General features: G+C 45.7%; 1 protein-coding gene across 2 annotated transcripts in view; it reads left to right on the top strand.

Annotated features, from left to right (window-relative positions):
- LOC106612335 (protein FAM193B) overlaps positions 1–25,046 on the top strand; it is a 46,971-nt gene that overhangs the window by 6,560 nt on the left and 15,365 nt on the right. The window contains exons 3-7 of one of the 2 annotated variants that reach the window (XM_045724264.2): positions 2,532–2,718; positions 3,042–3,254; positions 4,042–4,492; positions 9,960–10,149; positions 16,984–17,217. In XM_045724264.2, the coding sequence (XP_045580220.1) occupies positions 2,532–2,718; positions 3,042–3,254; positions 4,042–4,492; positions 9,960–10,149; positions 16,984–17,217 (1,275 nt within the window). Of the gene's footprint in view, positions 1–2,531; positions 2,719–3,041; positions 3,255–4,041; positions 4,493–9,959; positions 10,150–16,983; positions 17,236–25,046 lie in introns of both variants that reach the window. The other variant, XM_045724263.2, reaches the window with a different exon arrangement.

The raw sequence follows: 25,046 nt of genomic DNA, 5'->3' as shown, positions 1-25,046 counted from the left end.
GACCCACTGTTCCCCGGTAGGCCGTCATTATAAATAAAAATGTGTTCTTAACTGACTTTCCTGGTTAAATAAAGGTTAAAGAACACCCTCTGTTTTCTGTTAGACAGCTAACTCTTTATCCACAATATAGCAGGGGGTGTAAAGCCATAACACATACGTTTTTCCATCAGCAGACTATGATCAATAACATCAAAAGCTGCACTGAAGTCTAACAAAACAGCCCCCACAATCTGTTTATCATCAATTTCTCTCAACCAATCATCAGTAATTTGTAAGTGCTGTACTTGTTGAATGTCCTTCCCTATAAGCATGCTGAAAGTCTGTTGTCACTTTGTTTACTGTGAAATAGCACATCTGAGCAAACACCATTTTCCCCCCCAGAAGTGTACTAAGGGTTGATAACAGGCTGACAGGCTTTATTATTCTTGGGTAGCGGAATGACTTTAACTTCCCTCCAGGCTTGAGGGAACACACTTTCTAGTAGGCTTAAATTGAAGACGTGGCAAATAGGAGTGGTAATATCGTCTGCTATTATCCTCAGTAGTTTTCCATCCAAGTTGTCAGACCCCGGTGGTTTGTCATTGTTGATAGACAACAATCATTTTTTCACCTCGTCCACACTCACTTTACTGAATTCAAAATTACAATTCTTGTCTTTCATAATTTGGTCAGATATACTTGGATGTGTAGTGCCAGTGTTTGTTGCGAGCATGTCATCTCTACGTTTGCTAATTTATTTTATTTGAACATTTATTTAACTAGGCAAGACAGTTAAGAACAAATTCTTATTTATAATGACGGCTTTTAAAGTAGTTGGAAAAATCACTGGGTTTTGTGATGAATGAGCCATCTGATTCAAATGAATGATGGAGCTGAGTTTGCCTTTTTGCCCAAAATGTCATTGAAGGTGCTCCAAAGCTTTGGTTCATAGTGTAGTTTTAGTGATAAAAAATAAAATAAAAATGTCTGTTCATGGGGCAGAACGACAGATTTTTACCTTGTCAGCTCGGGGATTCGATCTTGCAACCTTTCGGTTACTAGTCCAACGCTCTAACCACTAGGCTACGCTGTCGCCCCAATCTTGCCAATGACAACAATTAAACATTAAAGTAGTTGGAAAAATCACTGGGTTTTGTGATGAATGAGCCATCTGATTCAAATGAATGATGGAGCTGAGTTTGCCTTTTTGCCCAAAATGTCATTGAAGGTGCTCCAAAGCTTTGGTTCATAGTGTAGTTTTAGTGATAAAAAATAAAATAAAAATGTCTGTTTAGTCACATGATTTCTCAATTTGCAATACGTTTCCCAATCGGTTGTGCTGCCAGACTTATTTGCCATTCCTTTTGCCTCATCCCTCTCAATCATACAATTGTTCAATTCCTCATCAAACCACAGGGATTTAACAGTTTTTACAGTCATTTTCTTAATGGGTTTGTGCCTTTTAGTAACTGGAACCAGAAATTTCATAAATGTGTCAAGTGCAGCGTCTGGTTGCTCCTCGTTACACACCACAGACCAGCAAATATTCTTTACATCAACAACATATGAATCACTGCAAAACTTATTGTATGACCTCTTATATTACGCCTTTGGAACTTTGGTTTTCCTAGATATGGCTACTATATTGTGATCACTACATTTTATGGATTTGGATACTGCTTTAAAACAAATTTCTGCAGCATTAGTAAAGATGTGATCAATACATGTTGATGATTTAATTCCTGTGATGTTTGTAAATACCCTGGTAGGTTGACTGACAACCTGAACCAGGTTGCAGGCACTAGTTACCAGTTTGAAGTGTTTTACTGAGTGGGCAGCTTGATGAGAACCAGTCAATATTTAAATCACCCAGAAAATATACTTCTCTGTTGATATCACATACATTATCAAGCATTTCACACACATTATCCAGATACTGACTGTTAGCACTTGATCTATAGCAGCTTCCCACCAGAATGGGGTTTAGGTGAGGCAGATGGACCTGTAGCCATATTACTTCAACAGTATTTAACATGAGATCCTCTAAGCTTTACAGGAATGTGGTTCTGAATATAAAAGTAGTGCAGTGTTTTGACCAGCCCTATAGGCCTCCTGGTTAAAAGTAGTGCAGTGTTTTGACCAGCCATATAGGCCTCCTGGTTAAAAGCAGTGCAGTGGTTTGACCAGCCTTATAGGCCTTCTGGTTAAAAGTAGTGCAGTGTTTTGACCAGCCTTATAGGCCTCCTGGTTAAAAGTAGTGCAGTGTTTTGACCAACCCTATAGGCCTCCTGGTTAAAAGTAGTGCAGTGTTTTGACCAGCCCTATAGGCCTCCTGGTTAAAAGTAGTGTAGTGTTTTGACCCTGAACTAACATCTGTTGTTTCTCCTGTCTCCTCTCCCAGGTACCAGTCAGACAGCTCCAGTTAATGTAAATGAATAGTATTGTCCTCCTTCATTTCTGCTCTGTCTACAGCATCAAATGTTAGTGGGGGAAAAAGGCTGTACCTAGTCAACCATGTACTGAACTAGTATCTTCTCCCTCCCTCCTGCCAGGTTCCGTTGTCCCACTCATCATCGTGTAAGGCTCAGAGTTGTAGTGAAGGTTACCCAGAGCAGAGCTCCGTAGACTGGGACCCGTCTTCCTTCCTCTCAGCCCACAAACTTTCTGGTCTGTGGAACTCAGCTCACAGCAACGGAGGGATCCACTGCAACCACAGCACTGCCTCGCACGCACAGCAAGGTAAACACACCTCGACCCCACACCTCTCTCTCTGCTCAGATCTCTCAAGGTTAAGTCGTAAACAGATGCAAACTAATTTAGACATTCATTATTTGGCATGTTTTCATGTAATTTACGTTAACAAAATTGTAACATTTGCAGACATTTACACTGACAAAATGGAGGGAACTGTACTTCAGTGTGTAGCTAGCTACTGGCTACAGAAACACAACCTGTTACTCCTCTGAGTAAAACCTTCTTCCTTCTCTCCTTTTCATTATCCCTCCCTCCCTCCCTCCCTCCCTCCCTCCCTCCCTCCCTCCCTCCCTTCTCTGGTCCAATAGGAACAGGGGGACCAGCGTGTCACGAGAAGCGAGTCTCTCACGAGACTCCTGGGAAATCTGCTAAAACACCTGGGGCCAAAGTGTGCCCCTACAGTCACCCTTCTCAGAATTCCAGTGGTTCGTCCCCCGGGAACCCGCTCTCTACCTCCGGGGACCTCTGTAAGACCACCCCAAAGCACTTCAAGACCATGTGCCGACGACCAGCTCCGCCTGGTGAGATCTCTTTATTTTTATTTTTTTCTCGCAACCTTTTTTAGGACACAGAGAATTCAAGACATACCGGCAACTAACCTGAATTACTGTTCACGTGTCCTGTTGACAATAGTGCATTATTAATGGATACACACACAGATCTCAGGGAAGATATGTGCCCATAGATTACAGCTCTAGAGAGAAGCAGAGATATGGCCCATAGATTACAGCTCTAGAGAGAAGCAGAGATATGGCCCATAGATTACACCTCTAGAGAGAGGCAGAGATATGGCCCATAGATTACACCTCCTAGGGAGAAGCAGAGATATGGCCCATAGATTACAGCTCTAGAGAGAAGCAGAGATATGGCCCATAGATTACACCTCTAGAGAGAAGCAGAGATATGGCCCATAGATTACACCTCTAGAGAGAAGCAGAGATATGGCCCATAGATTACACCTCTAGAGAGAAGCAGAGATATGGCCCATAGATTACACCTCTAGAGAGAAGCAGAGATATGGCCCATAGATTACACCTCTAGAGAGAAGCAGAGATATGGCCCATAGACTACACCTCCTAGAGAGAAGCAGAGATATGGCCCATAGATTACACCTCCTAGAGAGAAGCAGAGATATGGCCCTTAGATTACACCTCCTAGAGAGAAGCAGAGATATGATTACACCTCTAGAGAGAAGCAGAGATATGGCCCATAGATTACACCTCTAGAGAGAAGTAGACATCTGTAACCACTGGGAATCACAACTATGTTTGTCCAGTATTCCACTCAACACTTTTGTCTCTCCTCCAGGTGAAGCATTCCACCCCAGCGACCACCACCAACACTCAGACCTGTCTGTCCCCCCCAACAGCCCCACTGGCCTCTCCTCCTCTCAGCATTCCTCTCTCCTGACCCTCAAGCAGAGCTCCGGAGGGCAGCAACACGGCCATGTCACATCCTCCTCCTCTCCCGGTCTAGCTGCTCACGCTCCCTTCTCCCCGCTGGTACCAAAGGTCCACGTCCCCACGGCAGGGGCCAAGCTGGGGGCCCTGGGTGGCCCTGACTGCCCAACAGCGGCCCTCCATAAGCCCTTGGCATGTAAGAACTCACACATTCCTCCTGTGAACGGTCAGCACAGCAAACTGGGCTCCTCCGTGATGGGCTGTAACCACCCCTGCAACGGCCACAGTGGGGGGGCACTGCCCTCTTCCAACGTGGGACACCTGACAGCTGGGCAACACCTGACCGCTGGTGCCTGCAGGTTGGTAGTTTGGTAGATAGATGTGTTCTTCTCCATCTAATTCCTGTGAAACTATGTACAGCGGCAAGAAAAAGTATATGAACCCTTTGCAATTACCTGGATTTCTGCATAAATTGGTCATAAAATGTGATCTGATCTTCATCTAAGTCACAACAACAGACAAACACAGTCTGCTTAAAACCTCTTACATCTAGACGTTCCGCTAGCGGAACACCTGCTCCAATATCCAATGATGGGCGTGGCGCGAAATACAAACTCCTCTAAAATCCGAAAACTTCAATTTTTCAAACATATGACTATTTTACAGCATTTTAAAGACAAGACTCTCGTTAATCTAACCACACTGTACGATTTCAAAAAGGCTTTACAGCGAAAGCAAAACATTAGATTATGTCAGCAGAGTACCCAGCCAGAAATAATCAGACACCCATTTTTCAAGCTAGCATATAATGTCACAAAAAACAAAACCACAGCTAAATGTAGCACTAACCTTTGATGATCTTCATCAGATGACAACCCTAGGACATTATGTTATACAATGCATGCATGTTTTGTTCAATCAAGTTCATATTTATATCAAAAACCAGCTTTTTACATTAGCATGTGACGTTCAGAACTAGCATACCCCCCGCAGACATCCGGTGAATTTACTAAATTACTCACGATAAACGTTCACAAAAAACATAACAATTATTTTAAGAATTATAGATACAGAACTCCTCTATGCACTCGATATGTCCGATTTTAAAATAGCTTTTCGGTGAAAGCACATTTTGCAATATTCTCAGTAGATAGCCCAGCCATCACGGCTAGCCATTTAGACACCGACCAAGTTTAGCCCTGACCAAACTCCGATTTACTATTACAAAAGTTTGATTACCTTTGTTGTCTTCGTCAGAATGCACTCCCAGGACTGCTACTTCAATAACAAATGTTGGTTTGGTCCAAAATAATCCATCGTTATATCCAAATAGCGGCGTTTTGTTCGTGCGTTCAAGACACTATCCGAAGTGTAAATAAGGGTCACGAGCATGGCGCAATTCGTGACAAAAGATTTCTAAATATTCCATTACCGTACTTCGAAGCATGTCAACCGCTGTTTAAAATCAATTTTTATGCCATTTTTCTCGTAAAAAAGCAATAATATTCCGACCGGGAATCTGCGTTTAGGTAAACAGACGAAAGAAAACATAGCGGGCACGCGCCTGAGTCTCACAGTACTCTAACCAGCCACTACCCAAACGCGCTACTTTTTTTCAACCAGAGCCTGCAAAGCCACGATTCAGCTTTTTGCCGCCTTCTGAGAGCCCATGGGAGCCGTAGGAAGTGTCACGTAACAGCAGAGATCCTCTGTAATGGATAGAGATGGGCAAGAAATTGTCAGACAGGCCACTTCCTGCATGGAATCTTCTCAGGTTTTGGCCTGCCAAATGAGTTCTGTTATACTCACAGACACCATTCAAACAGTTTTAGAAACTTTGGAGTGTTTTCTATCCAAAGCTAATAATTATATGCATATTCTAGTTTCTGGGCAGGAGTAATAATCAGATTAAATCGGGTACGTTTTTTTATCTGGCTGTGAAAATACTGCCCCCTAGCCATAACAGGTTAAACTAACAACACAGAAATTATTGTATTTTTCTAATCTATATTGAATACATCATTTAAACATTCACAGTGTAGGTTGGGAAAAGTATGTGAACCCCTAGGCTAATGACTTCTCCAAAAGCTAATTGGAGTCATGAGTCAGCTAACCTGGAGTCCAGTCAATGAGACGAGATTGGAGACGTTGGTTAGAGCTGCCTTGCCCTTTAACACACACTCGCAAAATTTGAGTTTCCTATTCACAAGAAGCATTGCCTGATGTGAACCATGCGTCGAACTAAAGAGATCTCAGAAGACCTAAGATTAAGAATTGTTTACTTGCATAAAGCTGGAAAGGGTTACAAAAGTATCTCTAAAAGCCTTGATGTTCATCAGTCCACGGTAAGACAAATTGTCTATAAATGGAGAAAGTTCAGCACTGTTGCCACTCTCCCTAGGAGTGGCCGTCCTGCAAAGATGACTGCAAGAGCACAGCGCAGAATGCTCAATGAGGTTAAGAAGAATCCTAGAGTGTCAGCTAAAGACTTACAGAAATCTCTGGAACATGCTAACATCTCTGTTGACGAGTCTACGATACGTAAAACACTAAACAAGAATGGTGTTCATAGGAGGACATCACAGAAGGAGCCAGTGCTGTCCAAAAAAACATTGCTGCACTTCTGAAATCTGTAAAAGTGCACCTGGATGCTCCATTTATTTTTCGCTACTGGAAAAATATTATGTGGACAGACTACAGTTGAGTTGTTTGGAAGGAACACACAACATTATGTGGAGAAAAAAAAGGCCCAGCACACCAACATCAAAACCTCATCCCAACTGTAAAGTATGGTGGAGGGAGCTTCATGGTTTGGATCTGCTTTGCTGCCTCAGGACCTGGACAGCTTGCTATCATCGACAGGAAAATGAATTCCCAAGTTTATCAAGACATTTTGCAGGAGAATGTAAGGCTATCTGTCCGACAATTGAAGCTCAACAGAAGTTGGGTGACGCAACAGGACAACGACCCAAAACACAGAAGTAAATCAACAACAGAATGGCTTCAACAGAAGACAATACACCTTCTGGAGTGGCCCAGTCAGAGTCCTGACCTCAACCCGATTGAGATGCTGTGGCCTGACCTCAAGAGAGCAGTTCACACCAGACCTCCCAAGAATATTGCTGAACTGAAACAGTTTTGTAAAGCAGAATGGTCCAAAATTCCTCCTGACCGTTGTGCAGGTCTGATCCGCAACTAGAGAAAATGTTTGGTTGAGGTTATTACTGCCAAAGGAGGGTCAACCAGTTATAAAATCCAAGGGTTCACATACTTTTTCCACCCTGCCCTGTGAGTGTTTACACTGTGTGTTCAATAAAGACATGAAAAGGTATAATTGTTTGTGTGTTATTAATTTAAGCAGACTGTGTTTGTCTATTGTTGTGAATTAGATGAAGATCTAATTTTATGACCAATTTATGTAGAAGTCCAGGTAATTCCAAAAGGTTCACGTACTTTTTCTTGCCACTGTAGGTTCATCAAATGTAGTGATAGTATCTATCTAGTGATGAGACAGGTTTTGGTTTTCACTTCCAACTACAGTAGTGATGTTCCATACATAGTGTGATGTTCCATACATAGTGTGATGTTTCTACAGTAGTGGTGTTTCTACAGTAGTGGTGTTTCATACACGGTGTGGTGTTTCTACAGTAGTGGTGTTTCTACAGTAGTGATGTTCCATACACAGTGTGATGTTTCTACAGTAGTGATGTTTCATACAGTGTGATGTTTCTACAGTAGTGATGTTCCATACATAGTGTGATGTTTCTACAGTAGTGATGTTTCTACAGTAGTGATGTTTCATACATAGTGTGATGTTTCTACACTAGTGGTGTTCCTACAGTAGTGATGTTCCATACACGGTGTGGTGTTTCTACAGTAGTGGTGTTTCTACAGTAGTGGTGTTTCTACAGTAGTGGTGTTTCTACAGTAGTGGTGTTTCTACAGTAGTGGTGTTTCTACAGTAGTGGTGTTTCTACAGTAGTGTGATCTTTCTACAGTAGTGTGATGTTTCTACAGTAGTGATGTTCCATACATAGTGTGATGTTTCTACAGTAGTGACGTTTCTACAGTAGTGATGTTCCATACATAAGATGTTTCTACAGTGGTGATGTTTCTACAGTGGTGTGATGTTTCTACAGTAGTGGTGTTCCATACACAGTGTGATGTTTCTACAGTAGTGCTGTTCCATACACAGTGTGATGTTTCTACAGTAGTGGTGTTACATTGGTAGTTGGTTGTTTTCATGCACTGTGCAGTAATAGACAGCTTGGCTAGCATAGGTAATGTGAATACTGATGGTTTCATGGGAGAAAAACAATATAGGTTTATTATAGAATCTAGTAGGTAAATTCTTGATTGAAGGTTTGTATTCGATTGCTAATAATGTCCACACTTTTTACCTAGTTCAATTGATAACCACTGACAAAATGTCAAACTCTAAGATTAGGGGAGTATTCCCCTAATGCAGTGAAATTTTATTAAATTCAGTTGTACATTTCACGCTACATACATGCGAGGACACTAAATGATTTGCATGAGATACTGGAACACAGACATTGTTTCAGATGGCTTCCCCTAGAATCTAGTGGTTCTACCTGTCATCACTGCTCTAGAATCTAGTGATAAGACATGGTCGTGGTTCTACCTGCTCTAGAATCTAGTGGTAAGACCTGGTCGTGGTTCTACCTGTCATCCCTGCTCTAGAATCTAGTGATAAGACATGGTCGTGGTTCTACCTGCTCTAGAATCTAGTGATAAGACATGGTCGTGGTTCTACCTGTCATCACTGCTCTAGAATCTGGTGATAAAACATGGTCATGGTTCTACCTGCTCTAGAATCTAGTGATAAGACGTGGTCGTGGTTCTACCTGTCACTGCTGCTGCTCTAGAATCTAGTGATAAGACGTGGTCGTGGTTCTACCTGTCATCGCTGCTCTAGAATCTAGTGATAAGACGTGGTCGTGGTTCTACCTGTCATCGCTGCTCTAGAATCTAGTGATAAGACGTGGTCGTGGTTCTACCTGTCATCGCTGCTCTAGAATCTAGTGATAAGACGTGGTCGTGGTTCTACCTGTCATCGCTGCTCTAGAATCTGGTGATAAGACATGGTCGTGGTTCTACCTGTCATCGCTGCTCTAGAATCTGGTGATAAGACATGGTCGTGGTTCTACCTGTCATCGCTGCTCTAGAATCTGGTGATAAGACATGGTCGTGGTTCTACCTGTCATCGCTGCTCTAGAATCTGGTGATAAGACATGGTCGTGGTTCTACCTGTCATCGCTGCTCTAGAATCTGGTGATAAGACATGGTCGTGGTTCTACCTGTCATCGCTGCTCTAGAATCTGGTGATAAGACATGGTCGTGGTTCTACCTGTCATCGCTGCTCTAGAATCTAGTGATAAGACATGGTCTGGGGATAAGACCTGTCATCGCTGCTCTAGAATCTAGTGATAAGACATGGTCTGGGGATAAGACCTGTCATCGCTGCTCTAGAATCTGGTGATAAGACATGGTCGTGGTTCTACCTGTCATCGCTGCTCTAGAATCTGGTGATAAGACATGGTCGTGGTTCTACCTGTCATCGCTGCTCTAGAATCTAGTGATAAGACATGGACGTGGTTCTACCTGCTCTAGAATCTAGTGATAAGACATGGTCATGGTTCTACCTGTCATCGCTGCTCTAGAATCTAGTGATAAGACATGGTCGTGGTTCTACCTGTCATCACTGCTGAATTCTTCTAAAAGTTACCTCACTAAGCATGGTTTCTGTCTGTCTCTACATCTGACTGCACTATCTGTTGTCTGTATCCTGTGTCCATGCTCCAGGGACCAGGCGTGTAAAGGACATAAGCTGTCTAACGGGTTGGGGGGGTTGTGTCACCCCCCTTCGGAGCTGGAGGAGGGAGAGGACGAGGACTCGAGTTCTGAGAGGAGCTCCTGTGCTTCCTCCTCAAACAACCAGAAGGATGGGAAGTACTGTGACTGCTGCTACTGTGAGTTCTTCGGACACAACGCGGTATGTATAGTAGTGAAGGGGGGAAAAATACATCCAGCTACATATCGAATAGGATTTGACTATACAGTGCATTAGGAAAGTATTCAGACCCCTTCCCTTTTTTCCACATTTTGTGACGTTACAGCCTTATTCTAAAATGTATTAAATACATGTTTTTCCCTCCATCAATCTACACATAATACCCCCATAATGACAAAGCGAAAACCGGTTTTTAGAAAGTTTAGCAAATTTATAAAATAACCTCAGCCAAAAAAGAAACATCCTCTCACTGTCAACTGCGTTTATTTTCAGGAAACTTAACATGTGTACATATTTGTATGAACATGACAAGATTCCACAACTGAGACATAAACTGAACAAGTTCCACAGACATGTGACTAACAGAAATTGAATAATGTGTCCCTGAACAAAGGGGGGGTCAAAATCAAAAGTAACAGTCAGTATCTGGTGTGGCCACCAGGTGCATTAAGTACTACAGTGCATCTCCTCCTCATGGACTGCACCAGATTTGCCAGTTCTTGCTGTGGGATGTTACCCTACTCTTCCACCAAGGCACCTGCAAGTTCCCGGACATTTCTGGGGGGAATGGCCCTAGCCCTCACCCTCCGATCCAACAGGTCCCAGACGTGCTCAATGGGATTGAAATCCGGGCTCTTCACTGGCCATGGCAGAACACTGACATTCCTGTCTTGCAGGAAATCACGCACAGAACGAGCAATATGGCTGGTGGCATTGTCATGCTGGAGGGTCATGTCATGCTGAGCCTGCAGGAAGGGTACCACATGAGGGAGGAGGATGTCTTCCCTGTAACGTACAGCGTTGAGATTGCCTGCAATGACAACAAGCTCAGTCCGATGATGCTGTGACACACCGCCCCAGACCATGACGGACCCTCCACCTCCGAATCGATCCCGCTCCAGAGTACAGGCCTCGGTGTAACGCTCATTCCTTCGACGATAAACACGAATCCGACCATCACCCCTGGTGAGACAAAACCGCGACTCGTAAGTGAAGAGCACTTTTTTGCCAGTCCTGTCTGGTCCAGCGACGGTGGGTTTGTGCCCATAGGCGACTTTGTTGCCGGTGATGTCCGGTGAGGCCCTGCCCTACAACAGGCCTACAAGCCTTCAGTCCAGCCTCTCTCAGCTTATTGCGGACAGTCTGAGCACTGATGGAGGGATTGTGCGTTCCAGGTGTAACTAGGGCAGTTGTTGTTGCTATTCTGTACCTGTCCCGCAGGTGTGATGTTCAGATGTACCGATCCTATGCAGGTGTTGTTACACGTGGTCTGCCACTGTGAGGACGATCAGCTGTCCGTCCTGTCTCCTTGTAACGCTGTCTTAGGCGTCTCACAGTATGGACATTGCAATTTATTGCCCTGGCCACATATGCAGTCCTCATGCCTCCTTGCAGCATGCCTAGGCACGTTCACGCAGATGAGAAGAGACACTGGGCATCTTTATTTTTTCATTTTTTTTGGAGTCAGTAGAAAGGCCTCTTTAGTGTCCTAAGTTTTCATAACTGTGACCTTAATTGCCTACCGTCTGTAAGCTGTTAGTGTCTTAACGACCGTTCCACAGGTGCAAGTTCATTAATTGTTTATGGTTCATTGAACAAGCATGGGAAATGTGTATAAACCCTTTACAATGAAGATCTGTGAAGTTATTTGGATTTTTAGGAATTATCTTTGAAAGACAGGGTCCTGAAAAAGGGCCGTTTCTTTTTTTGCTGAGTTTATAAAAAACAGATACCTTATTTACATAAGTATTCAGACCCTTTTCTATGAGACTTGAAATTGAACTCAGGTGCATCCTGTTTCCGTAGATCATCCTTGAGATTTTTCTACAACTTGCTTGGAGTCCACCTGTGGTAAATTAAATTGATTTGACATTATTTGGAAAGGCACACACCTGTCTATATAAGGTCCCACAGTTGTCAGAGCAAAAACCAAGCCATGAGGTCGAAGGAATTGTCCGTAGAACACCGAGACAGGACTGTGTCGAGGCTCATATCTGGGGAGGTGTACCAAAGCATTTCTGCAGCGTTGAAGGTCCCCAAGAACACAGTGGCCAACATCATTCTAAAATGGAAGAAGTTTGGAACCACCAAGACTCTTCCTAGAGCTGGCTGCCCGGCCAAACTGAGCAATCGGGGAGAAGGGCCTTGGTCAGGGAGGTGACCAAGAACCCGATGGTCACTCTGACAGAGCTCTATAGTTCCTCTGTGGCGATGGGAGAACCTTCCAGAAGGACAACCATCTCTGGTGGAGTTCTGCAATCAGGCCGTTATGGTAGAGTGGCAAGACGGAAGTCACTCCTCAGTAAAAGCCACATGACAGCCCGCTTGGAGTTTGACAAAATTCACTTAAAGGACTCTCAGACCATGAAAAACAAGATTCTCTGGTCTGATTGAACTTTTTGGCCTGAATGCAAAGCGTCATATCTGGAGGAAACCTGGCTCCATCCCTGCGGTGAAGGATGATGGTGGCAGCATCATGCTGTGGGGATATTTTTCAGCGGCAGGGACTGGGAGACTAGTCAGGATCGAGAGAAAGATGAACAGAGCAAAGTATAGAGAGGTCCTTGATGAAAACCTGCTCCAGAGCGCTCAGGATCTCAGACTGGGGAGAAGGTTCACCTTCCAACAGGATGACACTAAGCACACAACCAAGCCATGTGTAATAAAACATTTAACATTTCTTTAAAAAAAAAGAAATATGCAACTTTTTGCTTTGTCATTATTGGGTATTGTGTGTAGATTGAGGAGGGGAAAAACTATTTAATACATTTTAGAATAAGCCTGTAACGTAACAAAATGTGGAAAAAGTCAAGACGTCTGAGAACTTTCCAAATGCACTGTATTACAATTTTTTTGACAATATTGCAGTATTATTTTGGCGCTAGTTGGCTGTACCTGCACCAAAACTCCAGTATTTTCCCTTCATAGCTCGTCCTCCATCTTCTTTTTAAATAGTGAGCCAATTTGTTTTCAGCACTTTTATTTCCAGGACTGATGAAAACTCACTTTAATCATGGCTCTCTTGTTCTTCTGCAGCAGACACACGTGACGGCCCTAGGGAAACCCTTCACATCGTGAAATTGACGTTTCAATTTATATATATGTATATGTATATATGTATATATATGTATGTATGTATGTATATATGTGTATGCGTGTGTGTGTGTGTGGTGTGTGTGTGTGTATGTTCTGAAATCTACAAACTGTCTCAAATCCAGATTTTTTTAATTATTTTTTTTAATCACTTGAGATTTATTTATTAGATCCTGAGTTTGAGCTTTTAAAGTTAACTAAAGCCAAAAAAGTTAAAATGGATAAAAACAGCAAAGATGTGTTACATTGTTTTCTCATTCCAATGAGGCCTGAGAGAAAACAGCTTGATTTGTTTCTGAAGAGATTGTCACTAGATGTATTCTTTTTTAAAACAGTAACTGCTGGAATTGATGCATTAAATAATCATTACTAATAACTAATGATTATATTGTAAAATAACAGATAAATATCTGGAGCCTAAATAATACATTTTAGTGAGATTATGAACGGTCAACAACAAATCCTTAAAATTAAAAACATGAAAAACCTGTTTTGATTTGGCAATATAGAAAACTGGATGGCGATGAGAAAGAAAGGACCCACTACACTACAATACGAAACATCTAAAATAGTAGCAGTATTGACAGCGACCTGGTGGTGTTGAAGGCCCGGCTGGTAGCGGGACGGGAGGATTTAGTTAATGTAGATAGGAATGAATTTGACTCTCTCTGTCAAACAAACGCAAATGGATCTCTTAACACACACACACTACTAGGTCATTATTCTTACCTTAGCTCCGTGGTGACGACCACCTTTGGATCCAGAGCTGGGCACCAGATCCGTGAGAACCGCCCATTCCCTTCACCATCTAACCTTCAGGGAGAAAAACAGATTTTACTGCATTATCACTTTTATTTATTTATTTGGGTCCACACAAAAAGTAAATTATCATGGAGACCCAAATATTTTAAAACACACACACACACACACACACAGGGGTTCTGTCACTCTTCAAACCAACCTTCTCTCCCTCTCAATGAATCAACATTCACTTGTTTGCTAGCTGATTTGTTTTGTGTGTTACATGGATGATGAATACCATGGCTGGTGAAATAGACACTGTAACATTTAGGCCACGGTTAGCTATAGCAGCGTGTCTTCAATAGGACTGTCATTACAACAACAGTGGCTATAGCCTACCTTGAACAGTACTAAAAGAAAAAGTAGAGGCAGGTAGTGAAGGCCTGATCGTTGATCAAGTCTAGCTAATGCACTGTGGGACGGGCTTACCAAAAACAAAACTTCAAAAAGGACTAATTTGAGTTAGGAATTAGTTGCTGTTAACCCACTGTTCCTAGGCCGTCACTGTAAATAAGAATTTGCTCTTAACTGACTTGCCTAGTTGAATAAAGGTTAAAAAAATAATTCAGCCCCTTTGCTATGAGACTCGAAATTGAGCTCAGGTGCATCCTGTTTCCCATTGATCATCCTTGAGATGTTTCTACAACTTGATTGGCGTCCACATGTGGTAAATTCAATTGATTGGAGATGATTTGGAAAGGCACACATCTATCTATTTAAGGTCCCACAGTTGACAGTGCATGTCAGAGCAAAAACCAAGCCATGAGGTCGAAGGAATTGTCCATAGAACTCCGAGACAGGATTGTGTCGAGGCAAAGATCTGGGGAAGGGTACCAAAAAATTTCTGCAGCATTGAAGGTCCCCAAGAACACAGTGGCCTCTATCAAAATATACATAGGTGATATTTGGGTGTCTGTGAATCCAGAGACACAGAGAGGCAAAAAATTGGCAACAGTATAGAAACAAGGACAGTGAAAAAATCATTGTTTAGCCCCTTAAGTTCCAGTAATGCCTCTCTTTCTTTTAGTTTACGTACAATGTCACCTCCTCTTGGTGAAACGTGGACATGTTCTATGGTTTACGAAGCGCAGGGAGGAAGGTGAGCCGTGTTTGGCTTCGATGGTCTGTGTTTTGATTTCTAATAGCAGCCTTGTGTTCTGCGATGCAGAGTTTCGACCAATAGAAGCAGCCCCACAGATGAATTCGAACAGGTACTTGCCATTTGTGTTGTATTTAACTAGCTAGCTAATTAGCTTAACATACCTTTCTGGCTCCTCGTTGAAGAAGCTCTCATCTCTCTGTAACAGTTGAGCTTCCGTCCCTCTCCTCGCCCCAACCTGGGCTTGAACCAGGTTGACCCTCTGCACACATCAACTACTGACACCCCACGAAGCATCGTTACCCATCGCACCACAAAAGCCGTGGTCTCAGAGCGAGTGACGTCAACCGATTGAAACGCTATTAGCGCGCACCACCGCTAACTAGCTAGCCATTTCACATCGGTTACATCTCCATCCGTGATGAGGGAGGGAGGGAGGGAGGGAGAGAGGGAGAGAATTAGAAAGAGCATATTTAAATTCACACAGGACACCGGATAAGACAAGAGAAATACTCCAGATGTAACAGACTGACCCTAGCCCCCCGACACAAACTACTGCAGCATAAATACTGGAGGGGTCAGGAGACACTGTGGCCCCATCCGCCTACACACTGATCAATGGGCCTACACACGGATCAATGGGCCTACACACGGATCAATGGGCCTACACACGGATCAATGGGATCAATGGGCCTACACACTGATCAATCAACATCAGAAGAAAGTGTGAACCTTTTTTTATGAACGTTGGCTCCGGTGTAGCTGTAGACAAAATAAAAAAAGTTGATTGTGAATGACAACTTTATCTTACTACATTACTAGCTAGCTAGCTAATTATTCTGTGTCTAAACCAGCCTGACTTCATTGATTTGTAGCATGTTATCTTGAGTGGGCGAAATGCGGCAGCGGCACTCTCTCAGGGAAGTTTGAGTTAGCATTTTCACATTGAGCATGCTAGCTAATTACAATAATGAAAATGGTTTTAAAGTATCCAAAACAACCAAAATCACAATTTCCTCAAAAATATTATTGCTTTTTCCCCCCAAACAATGAGTCTGCGCAACCTCCGACGGGTTCTCGTAGACAGCCTCACATATGGTGAGTAATATGTTTGGAACATCGAATCGCAATAAAATCGCAGTCTCAAATCGCAATACATATAGAATCGTGAGGTCCCTGGCAATTCTCAGCCCTAATTTTATAGTATGGCATACTTAGTCATTTATTTAAATAGCATTAAAAGCATGAACAGTATAAACAGTGAGTGACTAAAGTCATTTTTGACTGCTGCTACTGCCAAGTTCTTTGGACACAGCGCGGTCCGTCTCTTTAGTAATGGATTGTAATTGAATTTATGGAGAACTTTTCACTTGGCAAACATTGTGTTCATGTTGGGGCCGAGTGTAAACCCATTGGTTGTTAAACGTGAAATCCGGTGGCGTGGGGGGGGTCTAACAGTCTTAAACCGCTGCCTGTGGAGCACATGTACGATGTACTGCTGCCAGCATGGGTTGGAATCACTCTCTCTCCTACCTTTCATCTTGGTCTCTCTCTCTAACCAATAAACATACAACAAAAAGATTGTGGCTCGGGTTTCAATCCATAAAGTTGCTCCCCTCCCTTCTGCCGTCCTTCCACTGAATCTGAGATGGCTGGATAGGTGTACGCTCCAACTAGTTTCTGCCATGTTACTGTCACCTATCCAGCCTTCACAGATGTCTAAAGGGGAGTGAGTGAACAAGGGCAAAGGAAGAAAGTTATTGAAATGAAACGCATGCTATTGAAGGAAAATCTCTCCTGATCATGTCCTCTCCTCCCTCCAGCCCCCGGCGGCTCCGACCAGCCGTAACTACACAGAGATCCGTGAGAAGCTCCGGTCCCGTCTAACACGTCGTAAGGAGGAGTGTCTTCCCCAGAGACGTGACTCTGACCCGTCCGTGTCCACCTCCATCGACCACCGAGACGTGGACGAGCTGCTGGACTTCATCAACTCAGAGCACAAACCAGCCAACAGCGCTAAGGCTGCCAAGCGGGCACGCCATAAACAGAAGAAGAAGGTGATGTCAAATGACATGGTGGGAATACTCATCAATACAGATCAGTTAATACATCTTAAAGTATTGGTGTTTGGTGTTTTGTTTGAGACGTCTACGTGTGTATTTGTGGAAGGACGTAATATTAGTAGTAATCGTCTGTTTCTGTTACGTGAGGCAGCTTGGTCTGAGTGGCGCAGTGGTCTAAGGCACTGCATCTCAGTGCTAAGAGGCATCACTTCAGACCCTGGTTCAAATCCAGGCTGTATCACAACCAGCCGTGATTGGGAGTCCCATAGGGCTGCGCACAATTGGCCCAGCGTCGTCCGGGTTTATGTAAATAACAGCTGACTAGCCTAGTTAAATAAAGGTTACGTTTAAAAATGTAAATTGATGTACAGGACACTAGTCTATATCCTGTTTCTGTAGTGAGACAGCTTGATGTACCACTACACCCCCTGGACAGGATGCTCTGTGTTTATATGCTAATAATGAATTTATAATGGAAAGTAACCACATTTTCATAGTTGTAATTAGATGTATTCTGTCTGTCTCTGTACTCCTCTGTCTGACCGTCTAACCATCTGTCTGTCTGACCGTCTGTCTGTCGGACCGTCTGACCGTCTGTCTGTCGGACCGTCTGACCGTCTGTCTGTCGGACCGTCTGACCGTCTGTCTGTCGGACCGTCTGACCGTCTGTCTGTCGGACCGTCTGACCGTCTGTCTGTCGGACCGTCTGACCGTCTGTCTGTCGGACCGTCTGACCGTCTGTCTGTCGGACCGTCTGACCGTCTGTCGCGGACCGTCGCGTCTGTCCGTCGGACCGTCTGTCCCTCTGCCCCGTCCCTCGCCCTCTGACCGTCTGACCGTCGGACCGTCTGACCGTCGGACCGTCTGTCTGTCTGTCGGACCGTCTGTCTGTCTGTCACCGTCTGTCTGTCTGTCACCGTCTGTCTGTCAGTCGGACCGTCTGTCTGTCTGTCGGACCGTCTGTCTGTCTGTCGGACCGTCTGTCTGTCTGTCGGACCGTCTGTCTGTCTGTCGGACCGTCTGTCTGTCTGTCGGACCGTCTGTCTGTCTGTCGGACCGTCTGTCTGTCTGTCGGACCGTCTGTCTGTCTGTCGGACCGTCTGTCTGTCTGTCGGACCGTCTGTCTGTCTGTCTGTCGGACCGTCTGTCTGTCTGTCTGTCGGACCGTCTGTCTGTCTGTCTGTCGGACCGTCTGTCTGTCTGTCTGTCGGACCGTCTGTCTGTCTGTCTGTCGGACCGTCTGTCTGTCTGTCTGTCGGACCGTCTGTCTGTCTGTCTGTCGGACCGTCTGTCTGTCTGTCTGTCGGACCGTCTGTCTGTCTGTCTGTCGGACCGTCTGTCTGTCTGTCTGTCGGACCGTCTGTCTGTCTGTCTGTCGGACCGTCTGTCTGTCCGTCTGTCGGACCGTCTGTCTGTCTGTCTGTCGGACCGTCTGTCGGACCGTCTGACCGTCGGACCGTCGGACCGTCTGACCGTCGGACCGTCTGTCGGACCGTCTGTCGGACCGTCTGTCGGACCGTCTGTCGGACCGTCTGTCGGACCGTCTGTCGGACCGTCGGACCGTCTGTCGGACCGTCTGACCGTCTGTCGAACCGTCTGACCGTCTGTCGGACCGTCTGTCGGACCGTCTGACCGTCTGTCGGACCGTCTGTCGGACCGTCTGACCGTCTGTCGGACCGTCTGTCTGTCTGTCGAACCGTCTGTCTGTCTGTCGGACCGTCTGTCTGTCTGTCGGACCGTCTGTCTGTCTGTCGGACCGTCTGACCGTCTGTCTGTCCGTCGGACCGTCTGTCTGTCTGTCGGACCGTCTGACCGTCTGTCTGTCTGTCGGACCGTCTGACCGTCTGACCGTCAGTCTGTCGGACCGTCAGTCTGTCGGACCGTCTGTCTGTCTAACCGTCTGTCTGTCTGACCGTCTGTCTGACGTCTAACCGTCTGTCTGTCTGACTGTCAAACCGTCTGTCTGTCTGACTGTCAAACCGTCTGTCTGTCTGACTGTCAAACCGTCTGCGTCTGCGCCCGTCTGCCCGACTGCCGGACCGTCTGACTGCATGTTACGAATCCCTTTGGCCCTGTTAACAGCATAGGGGTAATTCCAATAGACCATGCCTAGCACTAACAGACCAGAGCCCTTTCCTAAACAGTCTTCACAGCACTAAGGTAGCTAACACCACAGCACTAAGGTAGCTAACACCGCAGCACTAAGGTAGCTAACACCGCAGCACTAAGGTAGCTAACACCGCAGCACTAAGGTAGCTAACACCGCAGCACTAAGGTAGCTAACACCGCAGCACTAAGGTAGCTAACACCGCAGCACTAAGGTAGCTAACACCGCATGAAGAGCTTTGACAGGAAATTTGTACCTTGATCAGTTTGTACCACCTTAGGTAACCCGAATGTCGTGAAGAACTTAATTAAGGCTTTACTCACCACCGGAGCTGTAATCCTTCTCAGAGTAATGGCTTCGGGGTATCTTGTTGCCATACACATTATCGTTAACAGAAACTGGTTACCAGATTTTGTCTTCGGTAACGGTCCAACACAATCAACCACCACATGTTCAAATGGTTCACCTATGACAGGAATAGGACAAAGAGGAGCGGGAGGAATAACCTGATTGGGTTTTCCTGTAACCTGACATGTGTGACATGTCCGACAGAACTGAGCCACATCTTGTTTTAAACCTGGCCAAAAGAAATGTCGAAGGATCTGATCATAAGTCTTTGTGATTCCTAAATGACCAGACCACTGGTGATCATGAGCAAGGGATAACACATTGTGTCGAAAGGCTGTAGGAATCACTATTTGGTAAACAGCATTCCAATCTCTGTCTGCGTCAACATGGGATGTCCATTTACGCATGAGGAGATTACCATCAAGGAAGTAAGCCACGTTCTTCTTCTTTACCTCTTCCAATGAGACAACGCTAGAAAAACATTTAGCAAGCTTGTTGTCAACCTTCTGGTTAGCAATCAGCTGCTCACGAGTGACTGGTAACTGTATTGCCTCAGCAATAATTTCAACATACTTCGCATCTTCCCTGGGCTGTTTGTCAGAGGTGATCAGCTTCTCAGAGGTAGCACACCACCCATCCTCTTGATCATCTTCTTTGAACAGAACAGTGTTCGACAAATCTATCACATCACCCATTTGTCTTGCCTGAGCACGAGTGACAGCACAAGTGGGGAACACATGGGGATAACTCTGTGCCAACTCATTGGAGAGAGAGTGGTCACTTTTATCCAACACTTCCAATACGGGTACTACCTTTCCTCCGGCAATATCGTTACCCATTATAAAGGTCACACCTTTTACTGGCAACATAGGACGTACCCCCACTCTGAATATTCCACTGATTAACTCAGAGTGTACATTCACAAAGTGCAATGGCACTGGGAAAAAACCCATTTCAATACCCTGAACTAACACACTGGAACCACAGTATGTATTGTCGGATAAGGGCAACACATCAGACAATATAAATGACTGCGCCACCCCTGTATCTCTAAGGATTTTAACAGGACGCTGAGATGCTTCGTCATTCGCTATGGACACAAACCCCTCGAAAATGAACGGTTCGTAACTGCGGTCGGGTACTGAGACTTTCAAACTACATTTACCCTGAGGCATCTGTTTCGTTTCAGACCTCACAACAGTACGAATTAGCCCAACACCTGTTGGCGGCTTGGCACGAATAGGCATCCCTTGTTTGCGTTTCAGTAGGAAGCAATCATTAATCACATGTCCCACTTTATGACAATAGAAACAGGGACGCTCATTTTTCTGGCGTGCTTGATATACTGTGGGCCGACTAGGACTAAAAGTAGGCAACTCAGTAGCTCTACTCTCAGTATGAGCCGAAAACACACTCTTGTGCGTCAACACAAACTCGTCTGCCAACACAGACGCTTCTGACAGGGAGGATACTTTCTGTTCATTTAGGTATACTACAATGCGTTCGGGTAAACAATTTTTAAACTCTTCCAACAAAATTAACTCCCGGAGAGAGTTGAAATCAGTTACCTTACTAGCAGCATGCCATTTATCAAACAGATTTCCCTTGTCTCTAGCAAGCTCCACATAAGTCTTACTAGGAGACTTTCTATGAGACCTAAATCTCTGTCGGTATGCCTCAGGCACAAGCTCATAAGCGCGAAGAACGGTAGCTTTGACCACTTCATAGTTCAAACTATCTTCCAGAGGTAGCGCTGATAAAACCTCTTGGGCTTTACCAGTTAATTTACACTGAAGTAATAAGCACCATACTTCTTCAGGCCATTTCAAGGCTATACGTTCAAACACACAAAAATATGAGTCAACCTCTGCCTTAGTACCTTTGTTTAGAGAGTCAATCTGCCTACTAATGTCAAACGTGTTGGAAGCTCCAGCTGGTGAGGACGACTCACTAACAGGCACAGTAGGAACGAAGGCTAGCCTCGCTGTCTCTGTTTCCAGTTCCATTTGGCGCATTTTGAAATCCATCCGCCGCTGTTCTCTTTCTGCCTCTATTTTACAGCTTTCCAACTGCCGCTGTTCTCTTTCTTTTTCAGCCTCTATTTTACACATTTCCAACTGCCGCTGTTCTCTTTCTTTTTCTGCCTCAAGTTCACACATTTCTAACTGGAGATTTTCTCGCCTAATTTGGGCTCTCTCTTCCGCTTCCAGTTGAAACTGTATAGAACGGACATCCCTTCTGGCATCACCAGTTGACATTGGGGAGAGCGGATCAAAACGGGGCAATGTGGCTGGAGCTTTAGCCTCGCCCTCGGTCTCAGACACCGACGGGCTTACAGGAGCAGCACCATCCCCTACAGGGGTAGTAGGTTCAGGCAGCGGTAATACTAGCACTTGTTCTTCCAACAAAACATTTAACACCAGTTGTTTAACCTCCGCTTTAACTAAACTGTGCGAAATAGACAACGAATAATGGTCAGCCAAGGTCATTAAATCAACTCTTCGACACTTGTCAAAAATCTCCCACGAAGGGTTATCCAAAAAGGATTTCAAATCAAAAGTAGCCATCTTGAACTACTACCAAACACAAGAGCCAACAAAAAGCAAACACTAATGCTATGACGCTCAACACCGAACTAACCACACAATAACCTGCACGAGTGGCATGGGTGTCAGTAATGACAGATCCCAGATGAGCACCCACTTATGTTACGAATCCCTTTGGCCCAGCGGTCTAGGGGGGATGGATACGAGACCCGTAACATAAATCATGCAAATTATTATAGTGATAAAGAACAGAGAGAACCAAAAACCACAGACCACTGAAATCTACCGTCAAACTCAAAAGGTTTATTTTAAACACACGGTAATGGGGTGTGAGAAAAGGGGCTGAGCTGGACCCAAGCAAAGAAACAATAATCGAAAACACCCCTAAGTTAGACTAGCCTATTTCCACAACAGCTAGCTAACTAACCAAAAATACAGTGGGTGGTCCGCCCAGTTCTAACTAGGGTACTTAGACAAAGTATTCCTACGGGTAATGTATGCCCATGGGCGACTTGTCTTGGTACCCCATTTTCCCACCAAACAAACAAACAGTCAAACAACAAAACAATACTCACAGGTGGGATGGACAAAGTGACATGTAGTTTCAAAACAAAAGAGATCAACACAGAGATGTAGAGCTAGGGACAGAGAGAGAGCTTGAACACAGAGAGATTGAGAGAATGAACACAAAGATTGATCTAGGGAGAAAACAACTGACTGGGTTTTTAAACCAAGGGAAAGGGACTGTGATTGGGTGAGGGAAGAGGAGCAGGTGACTTCTGTTTGGGGACTGATTGTTGACTCATTGGGGAGTGATGATTGTCACCTGTGAGGAGGAGAAGGAGAGAAAAGAAACACACATACAGGATACACACTTGTATCCGTAACACTGCCGGACCGTCCGTCCGTCTGTCTGACTGTCTGACCGTCTGTCTCTGTATGTCTGTCGGACCGTCTGTCTCTGTATGTCTGTCGGACCGTCCGTCTGTATGTCTGTCGGACCGTCCGTCTGTCTGATTGTTGGACCGTCTGTCTCCGTATGTCTGTCTGACCGTCTGTCTCCGTATGTCTGTTGGACCGTCTGACCGTCTGTCTGTCTGACCGTCTGACCATCTGTCTGTCGGTCTGTCTGACCATCTGTCTGTCGGACCGTCTGACCATCTGTCTGTCTGACCGTCTGTCTGTCGGACCGTCTGTCTGTCGGACCGTCTGACCGTCTGTCTGACCATCTGTCTGTCGGACCGTCTGACCATCTGTCTGTCTGACCGTCTGACCATCTGTCTGTCTGACCGTCTGTCCGTCGGACCGTCTGACCGTCTGTCCGTCGGACCGTCTGACCGTCTGTCCGTCGGACCGTCTGACCGTCTGTCCGTCGGACCGTCTGTCCGTCGGACCGTCTGTCCGTCGGACCGTCTGACCGTCTGTCCGTCGGACCGTCTGACCGTCTGTCCGTCGGACCGTCTGACCGTCTGTCCGTCGGACCGTCTGACCGTCTGTCCGTCGGACCGTCTGACCGTCTGTCCGTCGGACCGTCTGACCGTCTGTCTGTCGGACCGTCTGTCTGTCGGACCGTCTGTCTGTCGGACCGTCTGTCTGTCGGACCGTCTGACCGTCTGTCTGACCGTCTGTCTGTCGGACCGTCTGACCGTCTGTCTGACCGTCTGTCTGTCGGACCGTCTGACCGTCTGTCTGTCTGTCTGTCTGACCGTCTGTCTGTCTGTCTGTCTGACCGTCTGTCTGTCTGTCTGTCTGACCGTCTGTCTGTCTGTCGGACCGTCCGTCTGTGTGTCTGTCGGACCGTCTGTCTCCGTATGTCTGTCTGACCATCTGACCGTCTGACCATCTGTCTGTCGGTCTGTCTGACCATCTGTCTGTCGGACCGTCTGACCATCTGTCTGTCGGACCGTCTGACCATCTGTCTGTCGGACCGTCTGTCTGTCTCTGTATATCTGTCTAACCGTCTGTCTGACTGTCAAAGCGTCTGACTGTCAAACCGTCTGTCTGTCTGACTGCCGGACCGTCTGACTGCCGGACCGTCTGACTGCCGGACCGTCCGTCTGTCTGACTGTCGTATCGTCTGACTGTCGGACCGTCTGTCTCCGTATGTCTGTCGGACCGTCTGTCTCCGTATGTCTGTCGGACCGTCTGTCTGTCGGACCGTCTGTCTGTCGGACCGTCTGACCGTCTGTCTGACCATCTGTCTGTCGGACCGTCTGACCATCTGTCTGTCTGACCGTCTGTCCGTCGGACCGTCTGACCGTCTGTCCATCGGACCGTCTGTCCGTCGGACCGTCTGTCCGTCGGACCGTCTGACCGTCTGTCTGTCGGACCGTCTGACCGTCTGTCTGTCGGACCGTCTGACCGTCTGTCTGACCATCTGTCTGTCGGACCGTCTGACCGTCTGTCTGTCTGTCTGTCTGACCGTCTGTCTGTCTGTCTGTCTGACCGTCCTGTCTGTCGGACCGTCCGTCTGTGTGTCTGTCGGACCGTCTGTCTCCGTATGTCTGTCTGACCATCTGACCGTCTGACCATCTGTCTGTCGGTCTGTCTGACCATCTGTCTGTCGGACCGTCTGACCATCTGTCTGTCGGACCGTCTGACCATCTGTCTGTCGGACCGTCTGTCTGTCTCTGTATATCTGTCTAACCGTCTGTCTGACTGTCAAAGCGTCTGACTGTCAAACCGTCTGTCTGTCTGACTGCCGGACCGTCTGACTGCCGGACCGTCTGACTGCCGGACCGTCTGACTGCCGGACCGTCCGTCTGTCTGACTGCCGGACCGTCCGTCTGTCTGACTGTCGTATCGTCTGACTGTCGAACCGT

This window comes from Salmo salar, chromosome 09 (assembly GCF_965601325.2).
Source record: "Salmo salar chromosome 09, fSalSal1, whole genome shotgun sequence".
NCBI lineage: Eukaryota > Metazoa > Chordata > Actinopteri > Salmoniformes > Salmonidae > Salmo > Salmo salar.
Note: the sequence above shows the minus strand (reverse complement) of the source record. Positions and strands in the feature narration are given on the sequence as shown.